This window comes from Xenopus laevis, chromosome 3S (genome assembly GCF_017654675.1).
Source record: "Xenopus laevis strain J_2021 chromosome 3S, Xenopus_laevis_v10.1, whole genome shotgun sequence".
NCBI lineage: Eukaryota > Metazoa > Chordata > Amphibia > Anura > Pipidae > Xenopus > Xenopus laevis.
The window spans coordinates 53,929,660-53,951,522 of NC_054376.1; the positions used below are offsets into that span (position 1 = coordinate 53,929,660).

Below are 21,863 nucleotides of genomic sequence, written 5' to 3' on the forward strand. Positions count from 1 at the left end.
TTATAATAAAACAGTTCCCTGTACTTGATCCCATGAGTCATTTGGTGGATTTTGAAAAATCGAAGGTTTTTTTTTTTGGGAAAAACTTTGAATCAAATTCGAACGAATGCGCTATTACTTAGAATCCAAAATGTTAAAAATGTAAATGTATATGGTACCAGCTATTTGTAGTACCTGGTTTCCATTGTGGGAAGTGTCATCAGGATGGCACAGAAGAAGGGTTGCCAGATGATCTCTTTAAAACCCAGACACAACAACTCTTAACTGCACAGAAAACGAGCAGTTCATTTAGGGATGAAATAATAATCCACACAGCACAAGGTTCTGCTTTACATTCCTAAATCTAATTACAAAAAAAATAACATTCATTTAAAAAAAAAAACTGTCAGATACATGAAATGGTTGCTACACCTTTTATTTATTTATAGTTTTCTTAATTTACATAAAAGAACTAGAAGAAAACCAATTATAGTACACCTCGGGGCTCATTTATTAGAATATGCACACATTTCTGCTCCAAATTATGTTCACTACTATTCACAGGTACTTTTTGCCAATTCTGGACAGTTTAGCCTGCTGTAATAAAATGCACACGTTTCCTTAGTGTGCTGCCCCTACACCTGCAATTCATGCACACGCTAGGGCTCATTTATAAACACTGGGCAAATTTGCATCTGAGCTGTTACCAATAACAACCACTGATGAGGTTTTTTTTTCCAATAAGCTGCAGGTAGACCAATAAAAGCAAACATCTGATTGGTTTCCACGAGTTACTGCCCAACTGCAATTTGGCCAGTGTTTATATATGCCCCCCCCGACTGAAAAACTGGACTGCTATTTCACCCTTGCGTAGGTAAATTGCATACAAGTTGCACACTATTTTGCAAAATCCCTGCATTACAATGAAATTCTGAAGAAAAATTGCACCTTCGTAACTTCGTTGTTTAAGAAATGTATATGTGGGGGTTATTTTTTTGCACCGCTTCTCTATATGAGCCCTTGTGTCATCTAAATTGAATTTAAAACATTGAAATGATTTTGTTAATCCCATCCGTCATCTGATGATATGTCTGCCCTTCTTTTCTGAAAATCCTGGCGAAATCCTTCATCAAACAAATGAAGATCATCTTCATTCTTAAATATTCCCTAAAATTAGCAAATAGAAAAAGAAAACATTGTCATACATATTGTATGTAATTTGTATGTTGGCTGTATAAACCAAAACCTATTGTACAGCACTGCAGAATATGTTGGAGCTTTATAAATAATAATAATAATATATATCTTTGTTCTTTACAGATGATCCCAACACTGCTGGCATCATTCCGCTTCACTTCCTCCAATTATTATTATATATATATATATATATATATATATATATATATATATATATATATATATATATATATATATATATATATATATATATATATATATATACACTGCATACATATATATATATATTTTTTTTTTTATTATTATCTGCTCATTATATAAAATTAACATGCAAGCCTTGTATGTTTTGAGCAGTCAAAAGTATAATGTACGAGTAGCCACTTAGCACAGCCACCTTTGTTAATGTTGTTCTGAACATTAAAGGTGAAGTAAAGGCTTGGTGCACTTGGGGGTGTCAAATGTTAGGCACGCCCGAGCGATTTTATTGACTTACCCGAAACCCCGGGCCTGTGCTCCTATCAGCAGAAAACTGCACCGGCCCGGGGTTATACCAGTGAGCACCACAGAGCGCAGTAAAACAAAAAGCCGAACTTTAACTAAAAATTCGGCAAATTCGTTCTACTGCGCATGCGTCTGCCCCGGGAAATTTGAAGAAAGAAGAAGACGGAAGTGGATCGCTCATGGTGCTCATGGTTAAAACCCCAGGCCGGTGCAGTTTTCTGCTGATAGGAGCACCGGCCCGGGGTTTCAGTTAAGTCAATACAATCACTTGGGGTGCCTAACCCGTAAGTGAACCAAGCCTTTCCTTTTCCTTTAAGGCAGACAGTCTGAAGGACTAAACAGGAGGAAGTTTAAAGGAGCTTCACTTCATAATCTGCCACTGCACCACACATAGTTAGATATTGAGCATTGGCAGATTTGATTTTCAGACAAAGCCAATCCACAAACTGACAGAGTCATAGTACATTGAAGTTGGTAGTGATCATCAGCCTACCATACGTCTACAGAAATCATACAAAATCAAATGCAATTCTTTGCAAGCCTTTCAGGCAAGAAAGAGCACTTTTAGGTGGTTGATGTAGAGAGCTAGCCAGTTGCCATTGAATAGTAAGAACGGCCATACTGTTTTATTCATAATAGTGACAAGTTACATTTGGACTGTGTGAATCAGCGAAAACGTGGGCATGCAATGTTTGTGTTTTTACAGCCTCACTACGTAGCCAACTCTCTATTGTGTGTACACGGATACAAATCAAAACATAAGTAAGAAAATCGATTGCTTTGCCAGTCTGAGTCAAGGCTTATATGACTTACTTTTGGAAGATATCCAAGCAACTGAGTAGCATGTTGTTTAAGGAGTTTCTGCCTCTCCTCCTCAATAATTGCTCTACGGAATGCGTCTCTTCTTTCTTCATCTTGCCTCTCCCGAAGTTCATGCTCCTGAGGATAAAGAACCCATTAAAAAACTATTTACACTCCAAGGGAATATTAATGTGATTGTAAAGTGCAGGTTTTTGCCCCATTATCAAATCCCAAAAAAAAACCCTGCACTTTAAGAAACAATATTAAAAAAAAAATAGAAAAGAAAAATTATTCTTTTTAAATATTGTTTTCTGCGGATAAAAAAAACGACATATGCAGTTCTTCTAACCTTTACTATAAAATGTGGTGGTTTTATTCCTTTAACAGGATGTGGGATTTTCTCAGGGACAATAAAGAATCCTTTTTATATATGGAGAAGATTGTGAATGATTTACTGGTGCCTGTTTAAATCTGAATATACTTTTAACACCTAGCACCACCACTTTAAGACTTTCTGTGCTTAAATACCTTGATCTAGCCACCCTGTATATTGCCAGGAAACACACGGCACTGAAAACCTACATCACTGGCACTTTTGTACCAGTAGCATCAGTTTTAAGACTCTGGCCGTTATATATTATATACTATTTATATGTACACAGAATACTGCCAGTATACCTGCCACTGTTTTGTGTGTGTCAGACAGGGCACTTTTCAAAATGCCCCGTGAATCCCAAAGAGGGGCAATATATGAACATGCTAATACTGAACTGACCTGTAGTTATAGAATAGGGTCAAATTTATCAAGGGTCGAATTGAAAATTGGAATTCAAAATTTTTTTTATGGTCAAAACTGTCAGATTAGACTAGGGCTTTATTCAAATTCAATTCGAGTTTTTAAAAAAATTCAAATTACATTTTCAGATTTATCATACTCTGGCCCTTTCAGTACTCTTATTTGATTATTCACCTGCAGAATTGCTGTTTAAGTCAATGGGAAACGTCGGAGAAAAAACTTGAATCGACTTTTTAAAATTCTAATCGAATTAGATTCAAATTTGATTCGAGTTTTCGGATCAATTCCATTCATCCGAGTTTAAAAAATTAGATTTTTATATATAAATTTCGATTGGTAGAATTTCGAATTTATGGGAGTTTTTAAAAACTCACCTGAATTCAAAATTCGACCTTTGATAATTGTGCCTCAGGGAATTTGATTTGAATTTTAAAAACTCAATTCGACCTCAACTTCTCCCATTGACAATTCTGCAGGTTTTAGGTGGCGAATAGTCGAATTTGAGTTCTTAAAGGACCAGTGTATGATAAATCTCGAAAATCGAATTTGAATTTTTTAAAAAACTCGAATCGAAGAACTCCCTAGTCGAATTTGAGTTTTGACCATAAAAAAATGTTAATTGTTGATTCAAACTTCTGCATATTGGGAACAGAAAATGAAATTAGGGTTGAGAAATGTGATCTGTGCATTATTTAAACATAAACTGCTCACTTTGTCTGCAATAAACTGCTTGCGCCGCTCCTCTAGAAGTTTCTCCACTGCTCTCTTATGCTCAAGCTGTTTCATCCTCCTCTTCTGCGCATTCATCTGCTCAATGCGGTCGTCCTCTGCAAACTTGGCTAGCATGGCTTGTACAAATGCTTCTTCCTCCTCTTTTGCAGCTTGCTGTACAATTTGCTTAAAGGCCATTTGCTCTTCAAATGTTTGCTGCAATTCAAGACGTTGGCGGATTTTCTTCTCCATCTCTGCCTAACAAAAATTGAACCAAACACTGTGTTATGGATATATAGTATGGAAATTAATCTCTCTATGAAATATATTTTTCTAAAATCACAAATGCCATGCCATGAAAATTATTAAATGACCTGAGTATGAAAAGTGTGAATGTAAAAAAACTCTGAACAATGCACTAAAGAATGTGAATATATCTAAAACCCCTAAAAATCTGAATTTTTCAGCCAATTACAAGCAAAAAAAATCTGACAACCTCAAAGAGTCTGATTGGTTAAAAAAAAAAAGTTCTAATAGCATCAACACAGCTCGTTTTTCGTGGTTTTTACACTTAATAAATCTATTTAGAGAACACTTAATAAATATTTAGAGAAAATATAAGATCCGTGAAAAGAAATCTGAAGTGTTTCTGTCGGAATGGTTTTAAAATGTGTTTCAGCTCAAGTGCCAGTGAAAGTCACATGACTGCCTAAAGTTCTAGTTCCAAAACCCACCAGCACACCCTGGCCTCTCAGGTACAAGCTGGCCTGGTGCACAGTTGAAAGGGATCGGCAACCCTTAATGAAATACGTTTAGCAAGAAGAAAACCGGCACTCAGAGCTCAATGCATGCGGGCAAAGCCCTGCGTGTTTATTGCAACGTTACGTTTTGGGGGCATGCCCCTTCGTCTGTCTGACTGTGGCCCAGCCAATATAGCCTGCTTCATTTGGGGGGTGTATTTTTCATTTGCCTTGAAGATGTATTAGAGCTCACTCTATTTAAATCACTAGACATCATGTCTCTCTACATGCAGGATTTGTGCAAAAGGCAGTTATTTTGTTAGATTTTGTTTGTACTGGAATCAGTTATTTGAGTGAGCTCTAATACATCTGCTAGGAAAGGAAGCCCCCCCCATAAGATATATTGGATCTAACTGTCAATAATTATCTGACACCCAACTGCTGCAAGAAGAGAGAATGAAGAGAAACCAATGAGAGAGGAATAGTGAATATAAACTTGATTATTACAGGAACGATTCAGAATTTTTAATTGGTTGTATTTAGAAAGTTTCTTATTTCAGTATGATGAAGCTTATATTAAATTTTCATTTTTGCAATAGTTTCCCTTTAAACAGTAGTGGAGACTGGGAGTAGCTAGCAACTTGACTACTATCACCAAGCAGCAGATCATTTTTGAGTACACCACTCAAGCTAAACCTTGAATAATAAGCGTCAAATTCCCAATTACAAATACCAAACTGCTGATGTTTTTTCCCTAAACCAATCTAAATGTCATTTTTACATGGAAAATAGTTATTTTAAAACGTGTTTACAGTCACTTACAATATCCTTTTGCCTGGCCTCTTCAGCCTGTTCCTCCAGGTACAGCTCTTCACGCATTTGCTCAAGCTCTTCACGCTGCTGTTGCTCTTTTTGAATCTGTTCTGCAAGCTGATATTGAAAAATGGAAAGGCAAAGAAATCATGTAATATGATTGTATCATTATAAATCAGTCATACATTTGTAGTCACAATTTACATCTGACTGTGTCAATAGGGCCCAGGAAAGTTTTAGAAGAAATATAAGTAGCTGTTCATTTGCCTTAACCTCTTGAGGATTATTTTAATTCTACATATTCTTTGCAGGCAAAACCCTATTGATTTACATTAGAGCTCATTGAACAAAGCAGAGTTCATGGTGTTTACTGCAGCTACAAAACTTAGTGCTACTGATAACAAGCAAAGAAAGCAAGAAATGCGGCTGCAGGCAAATCATTTATTGTTGATGAACGTTAGAGCTCAGTGTGTCAAAGGCTTTTATCCAATTATATTGCTGGCTTTATCAGCCTTACACAGTCCTTAATGGAAATGCTGTTTAAAGAAATTCTGGCTATACCTGTCAGAAACTCTACTCTGACATATGTATGAACTATAGAATGGGAGAAATTGCATTGCATGTGCTGCAAGCTCTGTCTCTAACACAATGAAAAATATCAGTACAAAAACATCAGTACTTGTTTAAGGAAACTTGCACTACCGAGCTGCACACATCTGCAATGATCTCCTCCTTTTACAATTCCATAATGTTATTGTACCTTCTCCTGTAGAGCCTTCTTCTGCTGCTCCCGCTCTCGCACCTCTGCCATACGATCCTCCTCTCTCCTCTGCTGCATGTTGCCAAATGCCAGGATTTTTCTGTTCTCCTCTTCCATTCTTGCCTGTTCCACGCATCTCCACGTTTGCTGCTGATCTTTGAATTCTTCAATGTATCTCCGTGTGGCATTCATTTTCTCCAGCTTCAACTGTGTTTCCCTTTTCATTTAAACACAAGCACATTGGTTGAGTTATTACTCCACTGTGTATTAGATTTCACATTTATAAGGAGCATTTAAAGCATTGTAGCTCAGCCAGGCCCTCCCAAAGCCTGGGTATTAAAGGGCTAGATCATTTTACCATTTTAATATCTATTTACCCAGTTTTTATTTTTACACTGAACAATTCCTTTAAGGGATATGGCATAGCAGGAGATTAGTTAGTTAGGAATAGATTTTGCTACCGTGGAAGACTAATCTCCTGCAAATACTTTCCCACCAGCAATAATGTACTGTAAATCTGCGGTGGGAAAACATATATGGCGCTTCTTTATTCCCAAATAGTTTCCTGAAGTTTCTTTATAAGGCACCTCTGCCACCAGCTACAGCAGGATTCTGGGAGTACAGGGTAAGGGTCTTACTTACATTTGGTCTTCTTCATAGATCTTTCTCACAATTTCATCAATAAGGATCTTCTCTTTAAGGAATTCCTGGTAAGCTCCCTGTCTTGTCTTTTCTTTTTCTTCCAACTGCCTCTCCAGCTCTCTCTGGTAATCTAGCTTCTGCTGATAGAGCTTGGTTTCTCTGACAATCTCTTCATCTGCAGATCTTTCTTGATCTTTCTGCATCTTACGAACAGTTTCCAAGTCTTCTTTCTGTTTGAGTAAATTAAGAACTTGTGAAAATTAAACTTTTAATTTAATAATTTCCCAGCCACATGCCTCCTTTAAAGAGGTAGTGCACCTTCAGATTACCCTGTAGTATGTTATAGAATGGCCTATTCTTACCAACTTCAACAATTGGTCTTCATTTTATTTTTTTATAGTTTTTGAATTTTTTGCTTTCCTTTTCTGACTCTTTCCAGGTTTTAAATGTGGGTCACTGAACCCAGCAAACAAAAAAAATCCACTGTGGGGCTACAAGCTTATTGTTACTTTTTATTAATTATCCTTCTATTTAGGTCCTCCTCTAGTAATAGCCATGTCTCTTTCAAACCACTGCCTGGTTGCTGGTTAATTTTTTTTTTTTTAAATGCTAAAAGACCGGACAACTACCCACAAATTGGTACCAGTGGTCTGCTTGGTGGGGGTGATAGACGATACACCACATAATAACACAGCCAGGATACAGATATGTTCAGCAACATTACAGCAAGAAGTTGGTAATAAGATAATAATCATGCACTAGATAGGGACACAATATCATCTTTGACCCTCTGGAGGCAAGTAACCTTCAAACACTTTTTTTCAGCTCAGTTGGTTTCAGATAGTTCAGCAGAAATAAAGACTTTTTCCAATTACTGATTCAGGTGCATAATTACAATTATGCACCTGAATCACTGAGCTGCCAACTGAAACAACAGAGACCAGAGGAATTTTAAACTTTAAACTTCAATTTTGGGAAAACTGTAAAAAAATAAAAGATGCAAAGCAGTTGAAAAAAAGTCTTTGTTTATGATGAACAATCTGAAAACAAGGGGAATTCGCCTTGTTGTCTATGTTCCATATGCAGCAGAGATGACAATAAATCTCCTTGACTTGACTAACAACCCCTTTAATAGATAGAGTCCTTCCTCTTATCAAGACCAGGGTGCTTGATGACAAGTTTGACAAGATCTGGGAGGCCTGGTATGATGCAAGCTCCTTAGAGCTGTGATTCCACTCCAGTGCATCTTAGGGTCAGGGCACATGTTCAGATTGGGGGAGATTAGCTGCCCGGCGACACATCTCCTCTTCTACGGGGCAACTAATCTCCCCTAACTGCATCCCGCTGGCTAGAATGTAAATCGTAGGCGGGATGGCACTCGGAGCGCTTCGTTTTCCAAAGTTGGCCATATGGAAACCCAAGAGCAAACAGATTTTTTTTAATATTTAATTTTGAAATTTGTTGTGGGGTTAGGCATGTTCTTTGTTTCCCAAGTGCCCCCCGAAAGTCACTTCAATCACTCTTTACTGCTGCACTGCAAGATGGGAAGATGTCAAAGAACAATGGGAAGGTAAAAAGAAAACACCTGCATTGCTACAAAATGCCCTCCTAGTGGTAGATATAAACATAGCACTCAATAGTAAAACACCCAAGCCTGACCAAGACTCATTCAGTTACTTTAAAGGAACAGTAACACCGAAAAATGTAAGTGTTTTAAAGTAATGAAAATATCATGTAGTGTTGCCCTGCACTGGTAAAACTGATCTGTTTGCTTCAGAAACACTACTATAATTCAGATAAACAAGCTGCTGTGGAGCAATGGCGGAAATTGAAAAACAGCTATATGGCACAGGTTAACTAATGGATAACAGATAACACCATTAGACAGACAGAGTTTATTTTCTATCTGCTGTGTAACCTGAGCCTTTTCTCCTTTGAATGGCTGCCCCCATTGCTATACAGCAGCTCATTTATATAAACAATAGTAGTGTTTCTTAAGCAAACACAGCAGTTTGCTAAAGACTGCATTATATTTTCTTTACTTTAAAACACTTTTATTTTTTGATTTCACTGTTCCTTTAAGTAGGAGAAACAATAGCTTATCTGAAAGCAGTTACATTGTGCTGGCTTGTTCTGAAAGTACAGTGACTGAGATAGCTGCCTAATCATCGATATTATAACTAACAAAATACACATATTTGTTCAAGGATAACATTTTTAAATGTTAGAGTAAATCACTTGAACGGTTCTGATAACTTTGCAGTGACAAACATAATTTGAGGTAATGACATGGATTCTAAAATTCAGTTTACATCACATAAAGACAGCTCCTTACCGTCTGTTCATATTTTAAAAGTTCTTTTTCTGCAATCTGAGCTGCCCGCTCCCTGTTTAGGTATGCAGCATTGAGCTTTTGTTCCAGCTCACGTAGTTCAGTGCTGGGAAAAAGATGGTTGGAAAAAGAATCTTAATTTGTGAACAAATGAATAAGCATTGCAGCATGGTCATGGTAAAAGAAAGTTAACTATAGTAATGGTACTTATATGTGTACATATATAATACATGTGAATTAGCCATGAATATTCTGTAAATTATAGTGATCTACTTCACATCACAAGACTCACTGAAACTTGTGTTTTATATACATGCCTTTTATGCTCATGGAACATGATGGCAGGAAAGGAATATGGTTTACAGCCTTGCCTTTTAAATAATATTTTAAATTGTATAGATGTCTTGTTTCATCAGGTTTTATTTGAAATGGGCTTTTACTATAAAATTATGGCTGAGCCACTGCAACCAATGGTGTTTGCTTGCTAGTAAGTCTAAACTCAAGTAAACCTATCCTTGTCTCATGCTGGACAACTAGCTAGGGAACAGCTGATCCATAGTGTAGTTACACCCTTTAAGGTAAACAGAAATTATAGATGGTTTAAAACTAGTAGTCATGGGTCTGTTCTAACTACACTACATCGTTAGAATGAAAAAGTAGTCCAAGAGAGAGGGATTATATAATAGGAAGAGAAATTCACATGCAATTAACTACCTGTTTTCTCTTATTTGTTGTCTTATCTTGTCATCTTTTAGCTGTTCATGTTTTATTCTTGCCAGCTCCATTGCCATTCTCTCTTCTTGTTCTAGCTGGTGCACGTTTAACCTCCTGCTTTCTTCTGCCTAAATTGAAAAATTATGTGAAGTAGAACAACAGAGAAAACTTCTTATATTACCCGAATTGCTAATAGATAATGTAGTGTTACCTTGCACTGGTAAAACTGATCTGTTTGCTTCAGAAACACAACTATAGTTTATATATACAAGCTGCTGTGTAGCCATGGGGCAGCATTTCAAGCACAGGATAGACAGTAGATGACCGATAAATTCTGAAGTATTATATTGTATTCTACAGAGCTTATCTGTTATCTGCTGTGTGTCCTAGGCCTATTCTCCTTTTTTCATCTTTGAATGCTTGCCCCCATGGCTACACCACAGTGTGTTTATCTAAACTCTAGTTATGTTTGTATAAGTGCAGCACAACAGTACATTATATTTTCATTACTTTAAAAAAACTTTTATTTATTGGTGTTACTGTTCCTTTAATACTAACTACCATCCTAAGAAGCGTCTAAAGCCTCCAGTAGAATCCGGCCTGCCATGGACTAATGACTTACCTGTTGTATGGCCTCATCCATTCTCATTTCCTGATCTTCATTTTGTAACCGTTGTAGGAATCGCTTCTTCTCTACACGTTCCTCACTCTTTAAACTTTCCGCCATTTGTTGTTCATAGTTCAAATGTTTAATTCGGTCCTCTCGAAGGAATTCCTGCCGTTGTGCTTCTGCTACCATCTTCTCCCTCTGTTTGTAAGTAACATTTTTCCTGGACACCTAAAATTAAAATATACAAACCCCTTTATTTACACGGAAGTAGTATCATACTCATGCCCTACTCATTCATTGTTTACAAACTAAGCTGAACAGCATGAGGGTATTATCAAACTGAAAGGCATAGTTAACTTTGAAATTATGGATGCAACGAAGCCAGGATTTGGTTCGGGATTCGGCCTTTTTAAGCAGGATTCGGCCAAATCCTTCTGCATGGCCGAACCAAATCCAAATTTGCATATGTAAATTAGGGACAGGGAGGGAAATGCGTGACTTTTTGTCACAAAACAAGGAAGTAAAAAATGTTTTCCTCTTCCCACCCCTAATTTGCATATGCAAATTAGGATTTGGAATCGGTTCCGTATAAGGCCGAATCTTTCGCAAAGGATTCAGGGGGTTCGGTCCAATCCAAAATAGTGGATTCGGTGCATCCCTAATTGAAATTAATTTGAAGTATGATGTAGATATGTAAGTAAATTCGGAGATAATCTGCAATTATAGTTATCTATTATCTGGTTGCTAGGGTCCAAGTTACCGTAACAACCTGGCAGTGGCTTCTACGAGAGACTGGAGAATAAATAGCAAGAGAAGTAAAAAAGTAACAACAGAATTAGAGCATTACATAGCAATAGTTTTTTTTGGCTGCCAGGGTCAGTGACCCATATTTGAAAGCTGGATAGAGGAAGGCAACTCATTTCAAAAACAATAACAAATGAGGACCCATTGAAAAGTTGTTAAGGACAGGACATCCTAAAATATACTACATATGAACTACATTTTTAACACAATTTTTCCATTTTACAGGGATACAATTGTTCAGCACTATGATTAGGAATATACACAAAATGGGTATGTAAAACATTGCTTATACTGTATATATGATATCCACAAGAGCAATGAATATCTTGTAAACGACATCCTTATAAATGGTGCTTGCAATGTCATCAGCTATAATTGATACTTAGGGGCAGATTTACTAAGGGTCGAATATCGAGGGTTAATTAACCCTCGATATTCGACCAGGAACTAAAATCGTTCGACTTCGAATATCGAAGTCGAACGATTTAGCGCAAATCCTGCGATCGAACGATCGAAGGATTATTCGTTCGATCGAACAATTAAATCCTTCGAATCGAACGATTCGAAGGATTTTAATCCAACGATCGAAGGAATATCCTTCGATCAAAAAAACGCAGGCAAGCCTATGGGGACCTTCCCCATAGGCTAACATTGAGTTTGGTAGCTTTTAGCTGCCGAACTAGGGGGTCGAAGTTTTTCTTAAAGAGACAGTACTTCGATTATCGAATGGTCGAATAGTCGAACGATTTTTAGTTCGAATCGTTCGATTCGTAGTCGAAGTCGTAGTCGTAGGTCGAAGTAGCCCATTCGATGGTCGAAGTAGCCAAAAAAACACTTCGAAATTCGAAGTTTTTTTAATTCGAATCCTTCACTCGAGCTTTGTAAATGTGCCCCTTATTGATGTTATTATTATCACACGACTCACTGAAACTTGTGTATTATAGAAAATGAAGTCATTCCTGTTGTAAAATATGAGGATATAAGAAGTCACCTCAGAGATCCATCACTTGTATATGGTTATGGGACTATTTTCAGCCATTTGTAATATCCTTTGCTTTTACAATAAAGGTACAGTATTCCTTATACATTTATGTGTTTGTGTGTTTCAGCCTAAATGTAACCAGAGACACAAGGGGAGAAAACAACGTCAATGCACACAGTGTCAGGTTCAGAATGAGCTGTGAGCCGCCATGCTGCTGGAGGCAATAATCACTTGCATTTACCATAAATACAGGGAATAATTAAAAGTTCTCTGGCAGTTAAAACACCATAAGGGCAGAGACACACGCTCAGATTTGGGGAGATTAGTCACCAGGCGACAAATATCCTCTTCTTCGGAGTGACTTATCTCCCCGAATCGCCTTCCCGCTGGCTAGAATGTAAATCGACGGCTGGATGGCACTTGGACCAATTCATTTTCCGAAGTCGCGGAACTTTCCTCTTGAGGCAACTTCAGAAAACGAAGCGCACCGATTGCCATCCCGCTGGCGATTTACATTCTAGCCAGTTGGAGGTAGTTTGGGGAGATTAGACACCCTGAAGAAGAGGAAATTTGTTGCCGCCCGAATCTGACCGCGTGTCTTTGCCCTAAAGCAACCCGTGTGCCATTTTATTGGCAAAAGATGGAATTGCCAGCTAGATACGCTGGGACGAGCCCATGAAGTCTGGTGTAACCATGGTGCCTGTGCTCGCTGTCAGTAGGAAACAACCTGTGCCCATTCCCTAGGCGGCCTTAAGCCCAACACAAGTGTGCCCAGCTCTCATTCACAGCCCAGAGGGGACATGTCAGGGGTGTAACTACAGAGGAAGCAGATGTGGCTATAGGGGATTCCCAAAAAGTGTAGGGGGTCCTAATTAATGAGCAAATTCAATATATATATTTGTAAAATAGTAAAGACTGTTCTTGTAAAACAATAAAACAGGGTTAGATTGCACTGGGACCGACAAAGATTTTTTGACCTGGCCGATCAATTTCCGGACAGATGTCGGACGAAAAATCGTAACATGTACGATCGTTCGAATCCCACTAACCGCACGATAATTTCGAAGGATTGGTCGGACTTCCCTAAAATCGGTCGTTCGGCAAGAAGATTCGTCGCGTCTATGGGGAGCTTAATAGAGAATATCTCTGTATATCTTCCCAGGAAACATTGCAGCAGCCTCTCCCCAGGTATCATACAGGTTGTACACTAATTACAGGACTTGCTGCTTCCCCATCAAGCTTAAAGGGCAACATTAGCTGGTCCTTCATTTACCATCATTGCTGTAACTGCAGATCAGGCTGAGGAGCAGCAAATGGCAGAATGTCTTCCCGATCTCCTTCAAGTCTCCCTCCTCCTCCTCTTCTAGCTATTGCGCCTGTTTGCAGCGTTACCCGGGAAACACAGTCTCCTAGGGAGAAAGCGCGCCGCCCCGCCCATGTGTGTAAAGCGGCCTATGATTGGCTACAGAAACTCGCGCTGTGGAGAGTGCGCACTACGCAACCTTCCACTTGTGTCTTATTAAATCTGTACGCTGAGACGTGCGTGTGCTGTACAGCCACAAAGTACGGACAACAGTTTCCTGGCAAGAAATAAATGTACAAACCAGGGAACTGTCACTGATAGACACAGATATTCCAACAGCGCTAACTTGAGGGACGCAGCTCTAGTGGGGAACAAGGTACTAAACTGGACAACATTTGTAAACTTTAAAGGGTCACTAACTCTTGCAATAGTTTGAAAAAAAAAAAAGTGGCGAAAAATTCCTTTGACCACGCCCGTTTTGTGGCCACACCCCCTAATTCAGAATACAGATGAGACAGCGCACACTCTTACAGAATCCTAGACAGATAACGTCCGGTGCACAATGTCAGGAGTACGGCTTCTCCCCTCAATCAGTGAAAATAGAAACACATTGGCACACGAGGCGATTTAATGCAGGGTTCTCCCCTTGCAGTTTATTAGTGCAGGCATGCCCCTTTGTGCTTGACAAAGGGGCACGCCCAGGGTCGGACTGGGGGGCCTGGGGCCCACCGGGACTGCTGTCCAGGGCCCCCCAGCCCCCGCCTCCCCTTGCTGCAGGGCCCCTGCCTCCCCTTGCTGCGGCACCAGCGCCGCGCTCCCCTTTGGCGTTGTCCCATGCCGGCGCGCATGCGCAGACGGCACCCGTGCCGACGAGAATGCGCAGACTGCGCAGACAGCGCATCGCGCCGGCTACGTTTTTTTTTTTTTACTATTGCGATTGGGGGTCTGGCCCGGCGGGGCCCCTTGAAGGTCGGGGCCCACCGGGTATTTTCCCGGTGTCCCGCCGGGCCAGTCCGACACTGGGCACGCCCCGAAACGTTGCATGCCTGCACTAATAAACTGCAAGGGGAGAACCCTGCATTAAATCGCCTCGTGTGCCAATGTGTTTCTATTTTCACACCCCCTAATTACCATGTTCATTTCACAAAATTTTGCAGTTTATTAAAGTTTGAATATATTTCTGTTTTTTTTCCAATTATTACAGTTTTCCTAATGAAGGTGAATTGCCCTTTAAGCCATGAGTCTAACTTTACCCAAGGGACCTGTTATCTAATTGTTACAATTACTTATCTCGAAATTGTTTCAAAAGTATCTTATCTTCTGCTGTGGCTGTTCTAAGCTCTATGCCAAAAGCCAATTAAGTTAGAAACATTGTTTCTTTTTCTGGCTGTTTAGTGCAGAGAAAAAGGGGCTTTCCAGTACAAACGAGGGACTGCTGGTTGAGCTGTCAAAAGAGGGTCTGTCCCTCTAAAAAAGGGACAGTTGGGAGGTATGGTCATGGGAAAACGTTTTTTTTTTTTTTTACAACAAATAATAGTGGTGCTCCACCAGACCTGTGCACTGAAATCCATTTTTCAAAAGAGCATATTTTTTTATATTTAATTTTGAAATCTGACACAGGGCCTATTGACATATTGACCATTTCCCAGGTGCCCCCAGTCATGTGACTTGTGCTCTGATAAACTTCAGTTACTGCTGTACTGCGAGTTACAGCAGTAACTGAAGCCTAACAACAGAACAACCTGATAGCAGCTGCCTGGTAGATCTAAGAACAGCACTCAATAGTAAAAATCCAGGTGCCACTGCAACTCCTTCAGTTACATAGTTAAATTGGGTTGAAAAAAGACAAAGTCCATCAAGTTCAACCCCTCCAAATGAAAACCCAGCATCCATACACACACCCCTCCCTACTTTTAATTAAATTCTATATACCCATACCTATACTAACTATAGAGTTTAGTATCACAATAGCCTTTGATATTATGTCTGTCCAAAAAACCATTCAAACCATTCTTAAAGGCATTAACTGAATCAGCCATCACAACATCACCCGGCAGTGCATTCCACAACCTCACTGTCCTGACTGTGAAGAACCCCTACGTTGCTTCAAATGAAAGTTCTTTTCTTCTAGTCTAAAGGGGTGGCCTCTGGTACGGTGATCCACTTTATGGGTAAAAAGGTCCCCTGCTATTTGTCTATAATGTCCTCTAATGTAATTGTAAAGTGTAATCATGTTCCCTCGCAAGCGACTTTTTTCAAGAGAAAACAACCCCAACCTTGACAGTCTACCCTCATAATTTAAGTCTTCCGTCCCTCTAACCAGTTTAGTTGCACATCTCTGCACTCTCTCCAGCTCATTTATATCCCTCTTAAGGACTGGAGTCCAAAACTGCACTGCATACTCCAGATGAGGCCTCACCAGGGACCTATAAAGAGGCATAATTAATGCCCTTTTTTATGCAAGACAGAACTTTAGGCTGTACTCACACAGGCGTGTGTAGGCGGCGAACGCAGGAAAAATGCAGCATGTTACGTCTCAACCTGCGTTCAGCGCCTACACGCGCCTCTGTGAGTACAGCCAGATTGGAAAAAATGTAATGCGTCTATTCCTGCGCTCCCCTGCGGCTGAACGCAGAAAAACGGAACGCAGGGGAGCGCAGGGAAAAACGCTCGTCTGTAAGAGCCCTTAGTCTGGGGCAATATGCAAATAACTTGTTGGACTATATTCTTGGCCCATTTGAAGTTAACACAAATCATGCATAACGCTCATGCTTGCTTGCCTAGAGTCATGTTCCAGAGTATTTGCTGATAAAATATCTATGTAGTATAGTTGATAGGAAATAATCACATTATTTATAAAGCTGTATAATTTGGCTGCATTGATTAGAACGTTTTCTAGCAAGCTTGGAAATCAGCCAATTTTTCTGTGTGAGAATTAATTGCTGCCTGTGAAAGTGCCAAGATCTAAGCTAGATAATGAGGCAGAACATGTCATATTTGGGCAGACTTAGGAAATGTAATGTAATAGCACGGGTATGAGCTTATTAGCGCTAGAAAGCACATATTTATCTGAAATACTGAAAAAAATCATCACTATAAAGTCTACTCCAATGTATTAATGAAAAGCATTTAATTGAATCTCTTCCAGCTGGACTGCACCTGCAGAGGAATCTCCAGGCACCATGAGCATTTTACACTTATCTTTACAATATTGAGAATGTCATTTTTCACTTATGCAACATAAAAGCCCACAGGGAACAATTATGCTAATCAACCTTAATGATTTTTGCAAATAAATGATCAACTAAATTACTGCTGTTGATGTATATTTAACGGTTGCCTTTAGTAGCAGATCTGTGTAAATGTGATGCTGCTTCTTTTTTTATTTATATCCATCTTGTTGAACAGGGGACTATATAGGGTGTGTTAAGCACAACTTTACAGAATGTAGTGTGGCATTGAGTAATGCCTAGATATTAATACATTTTCCTTTGGCACACATATATGTCTGAGTGTGGCAGATATTTCAGCAACCTGATTGCACAATTAACTGATCAAAAAGCAGTTTAGCCAATCAGGTAATCTGCCCCACCTGGTTAGCAGAGACCTGAAATTTAAAAAAATGACTGTCTCCAAGTCCCAGTAAACCCCTTCCCCACAGACCTCAGAAGTGGGGGGGGTCACACATTTTTCTGTACCCTTGAGAGTTCTGAAAGATTTAACAATGTCGGACCTTTACATGCACTATTACACTATTGCTGGTATATACAGAATATGTAAAGTCCAGGAAATAGCAGGGCCCTCCTTGCCTTAAATTAATTACTTATCAGTAAACATAAAATAGATACACTGCTATAAATAATAGTACTGTCCTCTCTTTACATTTGGGATGCTCCAAATTCCATATTTGGTTCCAGATTATAGCAAATACCAGCCTTTTCATTCAGCTGAGTCCCTGGCTGAACTGAATACAAACCAATGTCACATGAGTTTAGACCACTGGACAACTGAAGGTGGCACCTTTTTATTTTGCATTTACAAATTAGGCTTGAGATTCAGTCAGCCATTTGGTTGAATCCTTTTGTGTTGGATTTGGTATTCGGCAAATCCCAAAATAGTGGATTCAGTCTTGCACTACTATACCATGGAAGGTGTGGAATAAGCATTTTCCTTTCCTTGCAAATGCTACTGTATTAGTTATAAATGGCTACTTACATGTACAGTTTATTTCCTTACATGCACAACTACACCATGCCAGCTATATACAGAATAGACACAACGCAGGAAACCACAGTCTTGCGGAATGGATTTTTGCTTGGTCATGTTATTATATTTTCATACATTTTGGTGCCAAGATAAACAGCTGTTGTCTCTACAGAACTGTATTTTATTTCCCAAATTAAAAGTTTCACTTCTCACATAAATATTTATACACATGCATGAGTAAGACTAGTGTAGCATGGGTGATTATGGAACCCAGCATAGCCCTAACTCGCTCTTGTTAGTCATTATTTAAAGAGAAAAGATACAGATAATCACAAACATGTAGACTGGGTCACTGACATGGTATGGTATGGTATAATGAGATTTGAGTGCAAAGCCTTTTGATCTACTAGATACTCTTAAAATAAATATTTTGTTGTGGATGCAACTTTCATGCAACTTTTGCCATTGACAAACCAGCACAGAATTTAGTACCCAAAATGCCTTCATTTGGCAAAATTACACAATTTGGGGGTGGCTGCACTGTATTGGGAAGAAGATGCTGAAATATGGCTTTTTTTCTTCATTGTAAACAATAGTTGGAATTAAAACAGATTTGCACATTGGCTTAACATTTGGGGGCCCCACATGAAAAAATATTTTTCAGGGGAAGTTGGGAGTGGATCATACCCTCACCCGCACAGTGACACTGCTTAATTCTGCTTAATTAAGAAAAATAACTCATATACACACATTCAGTGGTGTAACTCGTTTGCAGCATACACCATGGGTCCACTGTATCGTTTCAGCTGTCCTGCCAATACCTGCCATTGGGGTAATGTAGTGTCACGAGAAGCTGAGGTAGGGAACCAATCCCGTCTTCCCCTTGTACCCAATAACAATCTTCACAAAGACACAGTGGATCATGTAAATCTCTCGTCCATATTTAAAACGTTCATTCCATACATTTGTTTTTAATTACCCAATGACAATCTCTTTGCAAGGGTCAGTTTGTCAATATGATGACTCCAACACACATAGTAATAAATATACTTTTCCTGATAAGGCAATTTTGCATAAAATAACTTGTATCCTCTAATAATGAAACATTATTGTTAACATGAATTTATATAGCAGAAACATATTCCAAATAGCTGTAAAATAGATGGATGTATACATTAAACAAGTAAAAGAATTACAAAAAAGAATTAAAAGAAGTAAAGAGGGCCTTGCTTAATAAAGCTTAAAACCTACAATATATCCTTTCTTAAATCTTACACTTAAAGGGGACCCGTCACCCAAAAAAAATATTCAAAATTCTATTTTATCACATTAATCAAGCAAAATGAACTATAATTACACAATATAAATTATTTGAATCTTGTTTCCTTTAGTCTGGGAATTTATAATTATGGCACGTAGGCAGGAGCCATTTTGTGGACACTGTTATTAAGACAAGCCTTGTATCATCTCAGAATCTTGTTTGTGCACCAGAATGGGGGACCTGATGTCCATCCCCATGCCCTGGTTACACAATTAAATGGTAAAGAGAACAGGGGAATATATAGAGAGCAGTAACAACTAAGAAGTGCTGAATGGAAAGTGAAAGTAATTGTCTGCCCCGCCTCTATGCCAAGGGCATAGAGGAGGAGCAGACAATATTTGATTGACAGCTGAGATTTTTAAATGAGCTTACAGCAGCTATGAATGCTTTAATAAAAAATAGAAATTGGATTTCATGTTTAATTTGAAAAGGACTTTTATTATACAGATTTTGGTGTCTGGGTGACAGGTCCGCTTTAAAAGGAAAAGAAAATGAGAACTGATAATAGAGTACATCTGGCCTTCATTGTGTGCGACAGAAATTCAGCAAAGTATAGTTAGCAATAATTATTATTGTTATTATCATTGCATTGCACTTTTTCATTGGGCGTGTTTAATAAATAATTCAATGTGAACTAGTGAAAAGACTTTTTACAAACACTGCTCAACGAGAGAGATAACAGAGGGTAACACTTTATAGATAAGATTTCCAGGTCAAATTGAAGGGACATTCATCTTCTGAACTACGTTTGCCTGACTGCATTAATCTTTCAGCCCTAACTATAAATAAATGAGTAAGAAGAAATGCACTTTATGTACTGGTATAGTAACATTTAAACTTGATTTAACTTGACAATATATGATATTTATATATCACATTCATGTCTGCATTTTGCCTTCTACAAAGTGTAACTGTCTGAAAACCTCTTAATATTAATATTACTAGAGTAAATTCCCAAAAAATCAAGTATCATCTGTTTTGCTACAGTTGAATGGGGATGTAATTCTTTGTCTAGCTGGTCAAACAGATATTGCAGTGATTTCCAGTTAGACTAGATAGTATGGTGTGGGGACCAATTCAGCTGCAACAGTTGTGCACTGGTCTTCTATAATCTAACTATTTCTCCAGACTCCAAACATCCTCCTTCCCTTAATCAATGGCATTAGTATCAGGGAGAAGTTCTCAAACTGGCAAGCAACACTGGTCTTGGCAGGTTTTCTTGCTGCCAGTGCTAGCACAAAGAATGGGTATTGTGAAGATAGCATTCAGTAGAATTGAGGTTCACACTAAATCCATTTGGAACCACAAACTCTTCTTATAGTAACTTTTTATTTTTAATTCAAGAGAATTTTCTTTCTCTCGTCCCTTCAGACCAAGGCCCTAGTATAGTGGCCACCTGAGAGCCTGCTTATCTATATTTGGCCAAAAATCTGGCAAATATCATTCAGGTGGGTTTGAAAATCCCATTGGGCCAGGACCAAATAGAAGAAGTGATGTGATCCTCATCCAACAGGTCTCTATATGCCTGCAGTATTATCTCATTGTTAACCCCTCAGCCAGCATCAGCTGATTTGGTTTGGCCCAATGCATTTTTGGCAAACTGGGCATAGATTTGAAGGTTTATGGCTGGCTATAGGCAATTCTCATACAGACTATACCTTGCTATGAAAGAAGGCTCCTGGTGCCTTAGAATCCATATACAGGTATGGGTACTATTATCTTAATGCTTGGGACCTGTGGTTTTCCAGGTAGTAATTTGGATTGCATATCTGTCATTTCCATATCTTATAAAAAACATTTAAACATTAAATAAATCCAGCAGGGTTGTTTTGCCATCAATATGGATTTATGCAGAGAAGTGGTATCAAGTACAATGTATTGTTTTATAATTACAGAGAAAACGGAAATCATTTTTCAAAATTAAATTATTCAAATGAGTTTTCATTTAACAGACCCTTATATTGGCATACAGCACAGAAGTGAATCCATTGAGTTTCACTTCCAAAGCACCACTTTCAGCTTGTAGCCAGGGCGTGACAAAGAACTGTTTCTATGGATTACTCTATGTTTTAACCAATATTTTTATAATACAAAGAATTACTGTGTATATAGAATGTGTAAAATATGTAATGTATGAGAGACGTCAGCCAGTGGGTACTATATAAATAAATATTGAGCTAAGTATTATTTAAGGGTTAACAAAGTAACATAACTACATGGTGCAGGGCCTGGATGAGGCTGTGCATGCTGCCCCCCTCCCCTCCAGAAAGTACAATTGAGCAGGCACTCAAATGAAGGCAATCTTCCACCAGGTAGTTGAAGCAAAGAAATATATTGTGTCCACAGCCTTACACGTTTTATGTTACAAACACGTAGTCATAGGCTCATGACTAAGTGTTTGTAACATGAAACGAGTAAGGATGTGGACACAATAAAATAAATTTCTTTACTTTGCGTCAACTACCTCTAAGGATATTCCAATGGCAGCTGTGCATGAATTATTTGCATGGAGTGTGTTGCAAGCACCATGCAAGAACAACCTGTTGGCTTCTGCAGTGAATAGAGTTTGAAGTACTAAAAACCTCTTTCCATTTAGAGGCCTGTCTTTTGTTTCTGGTGTTTACACTCATTTTTATGTGTATTTACAGTTG

At 38.6% G+C, this 21,863-nt stretch overlaps 1 protein-coding gene across 2 annotated transcripts in view; it reads right to left on the reverse strand.

Annotated features, from left to right (window-relative positions):
- Positions 1 to 398: 398 nt before the first annotated feature.
- mns1.S (meiosis specific nuclear structural 1 S homeolog) overlaps positions 399 to 21,863 on the reverse strand; it is a 34,806-nt gene continuing 13,341 nt past the window's right edge. Inside the window, exons 1-10 of one of the 2 annotated variants that reach the window (XM_018255463.2) lie at positions 13,656 to 13,804; positions 10,609 to 10,824; positions 9,987 to 10,114; positions 9,276 to 9,378; positions 6,941 to 7,170; positions 6,299 to 6,515; positions 5,548 to 5,655; positions 3,986 to 4,243; positions 2,491 to 2,616; positions 399 to 1,146 (exon numbers count right to left, since the gene is read on the reverse strand). In XM_018255463.2, coding sequence (XP_018110952.1) covers positions 1,042 to 1,146; positions 2,491 to 2,616; positions 3,986 to 4,243; positions 5,548 to 5,655; positions 6,299 to 6,515; positions 6,941 to 7,170; positions 9,276 to 9,378; positions 9,987 to 10,114; positions 10,609 to 10,824; positions 13,656 to 13,661 — 1,497 coding nt within the window. In that variant the 5' untranslated portion in view covers positions 13,662 to 13,804 and the 3' untranslated portion in view covers positions 399 to 1,041. Of the gene's footprint in view, positions 1,147 to 2,490; positions 2,617 to 3,985; positions 4,244 to 5,547; positions 5,656 to 6,298; positions 6,516 to 6,940; positions 7,171 to 9,275; positions 9,379 to 9,986; positions 10,115 to 10,608; positions 10,825 to 13,655; positions 13,805 to 21,863 lie in introns of those variants that run through there. The other variant, XM_041588313.1, reaches the window with a different exon arrangement.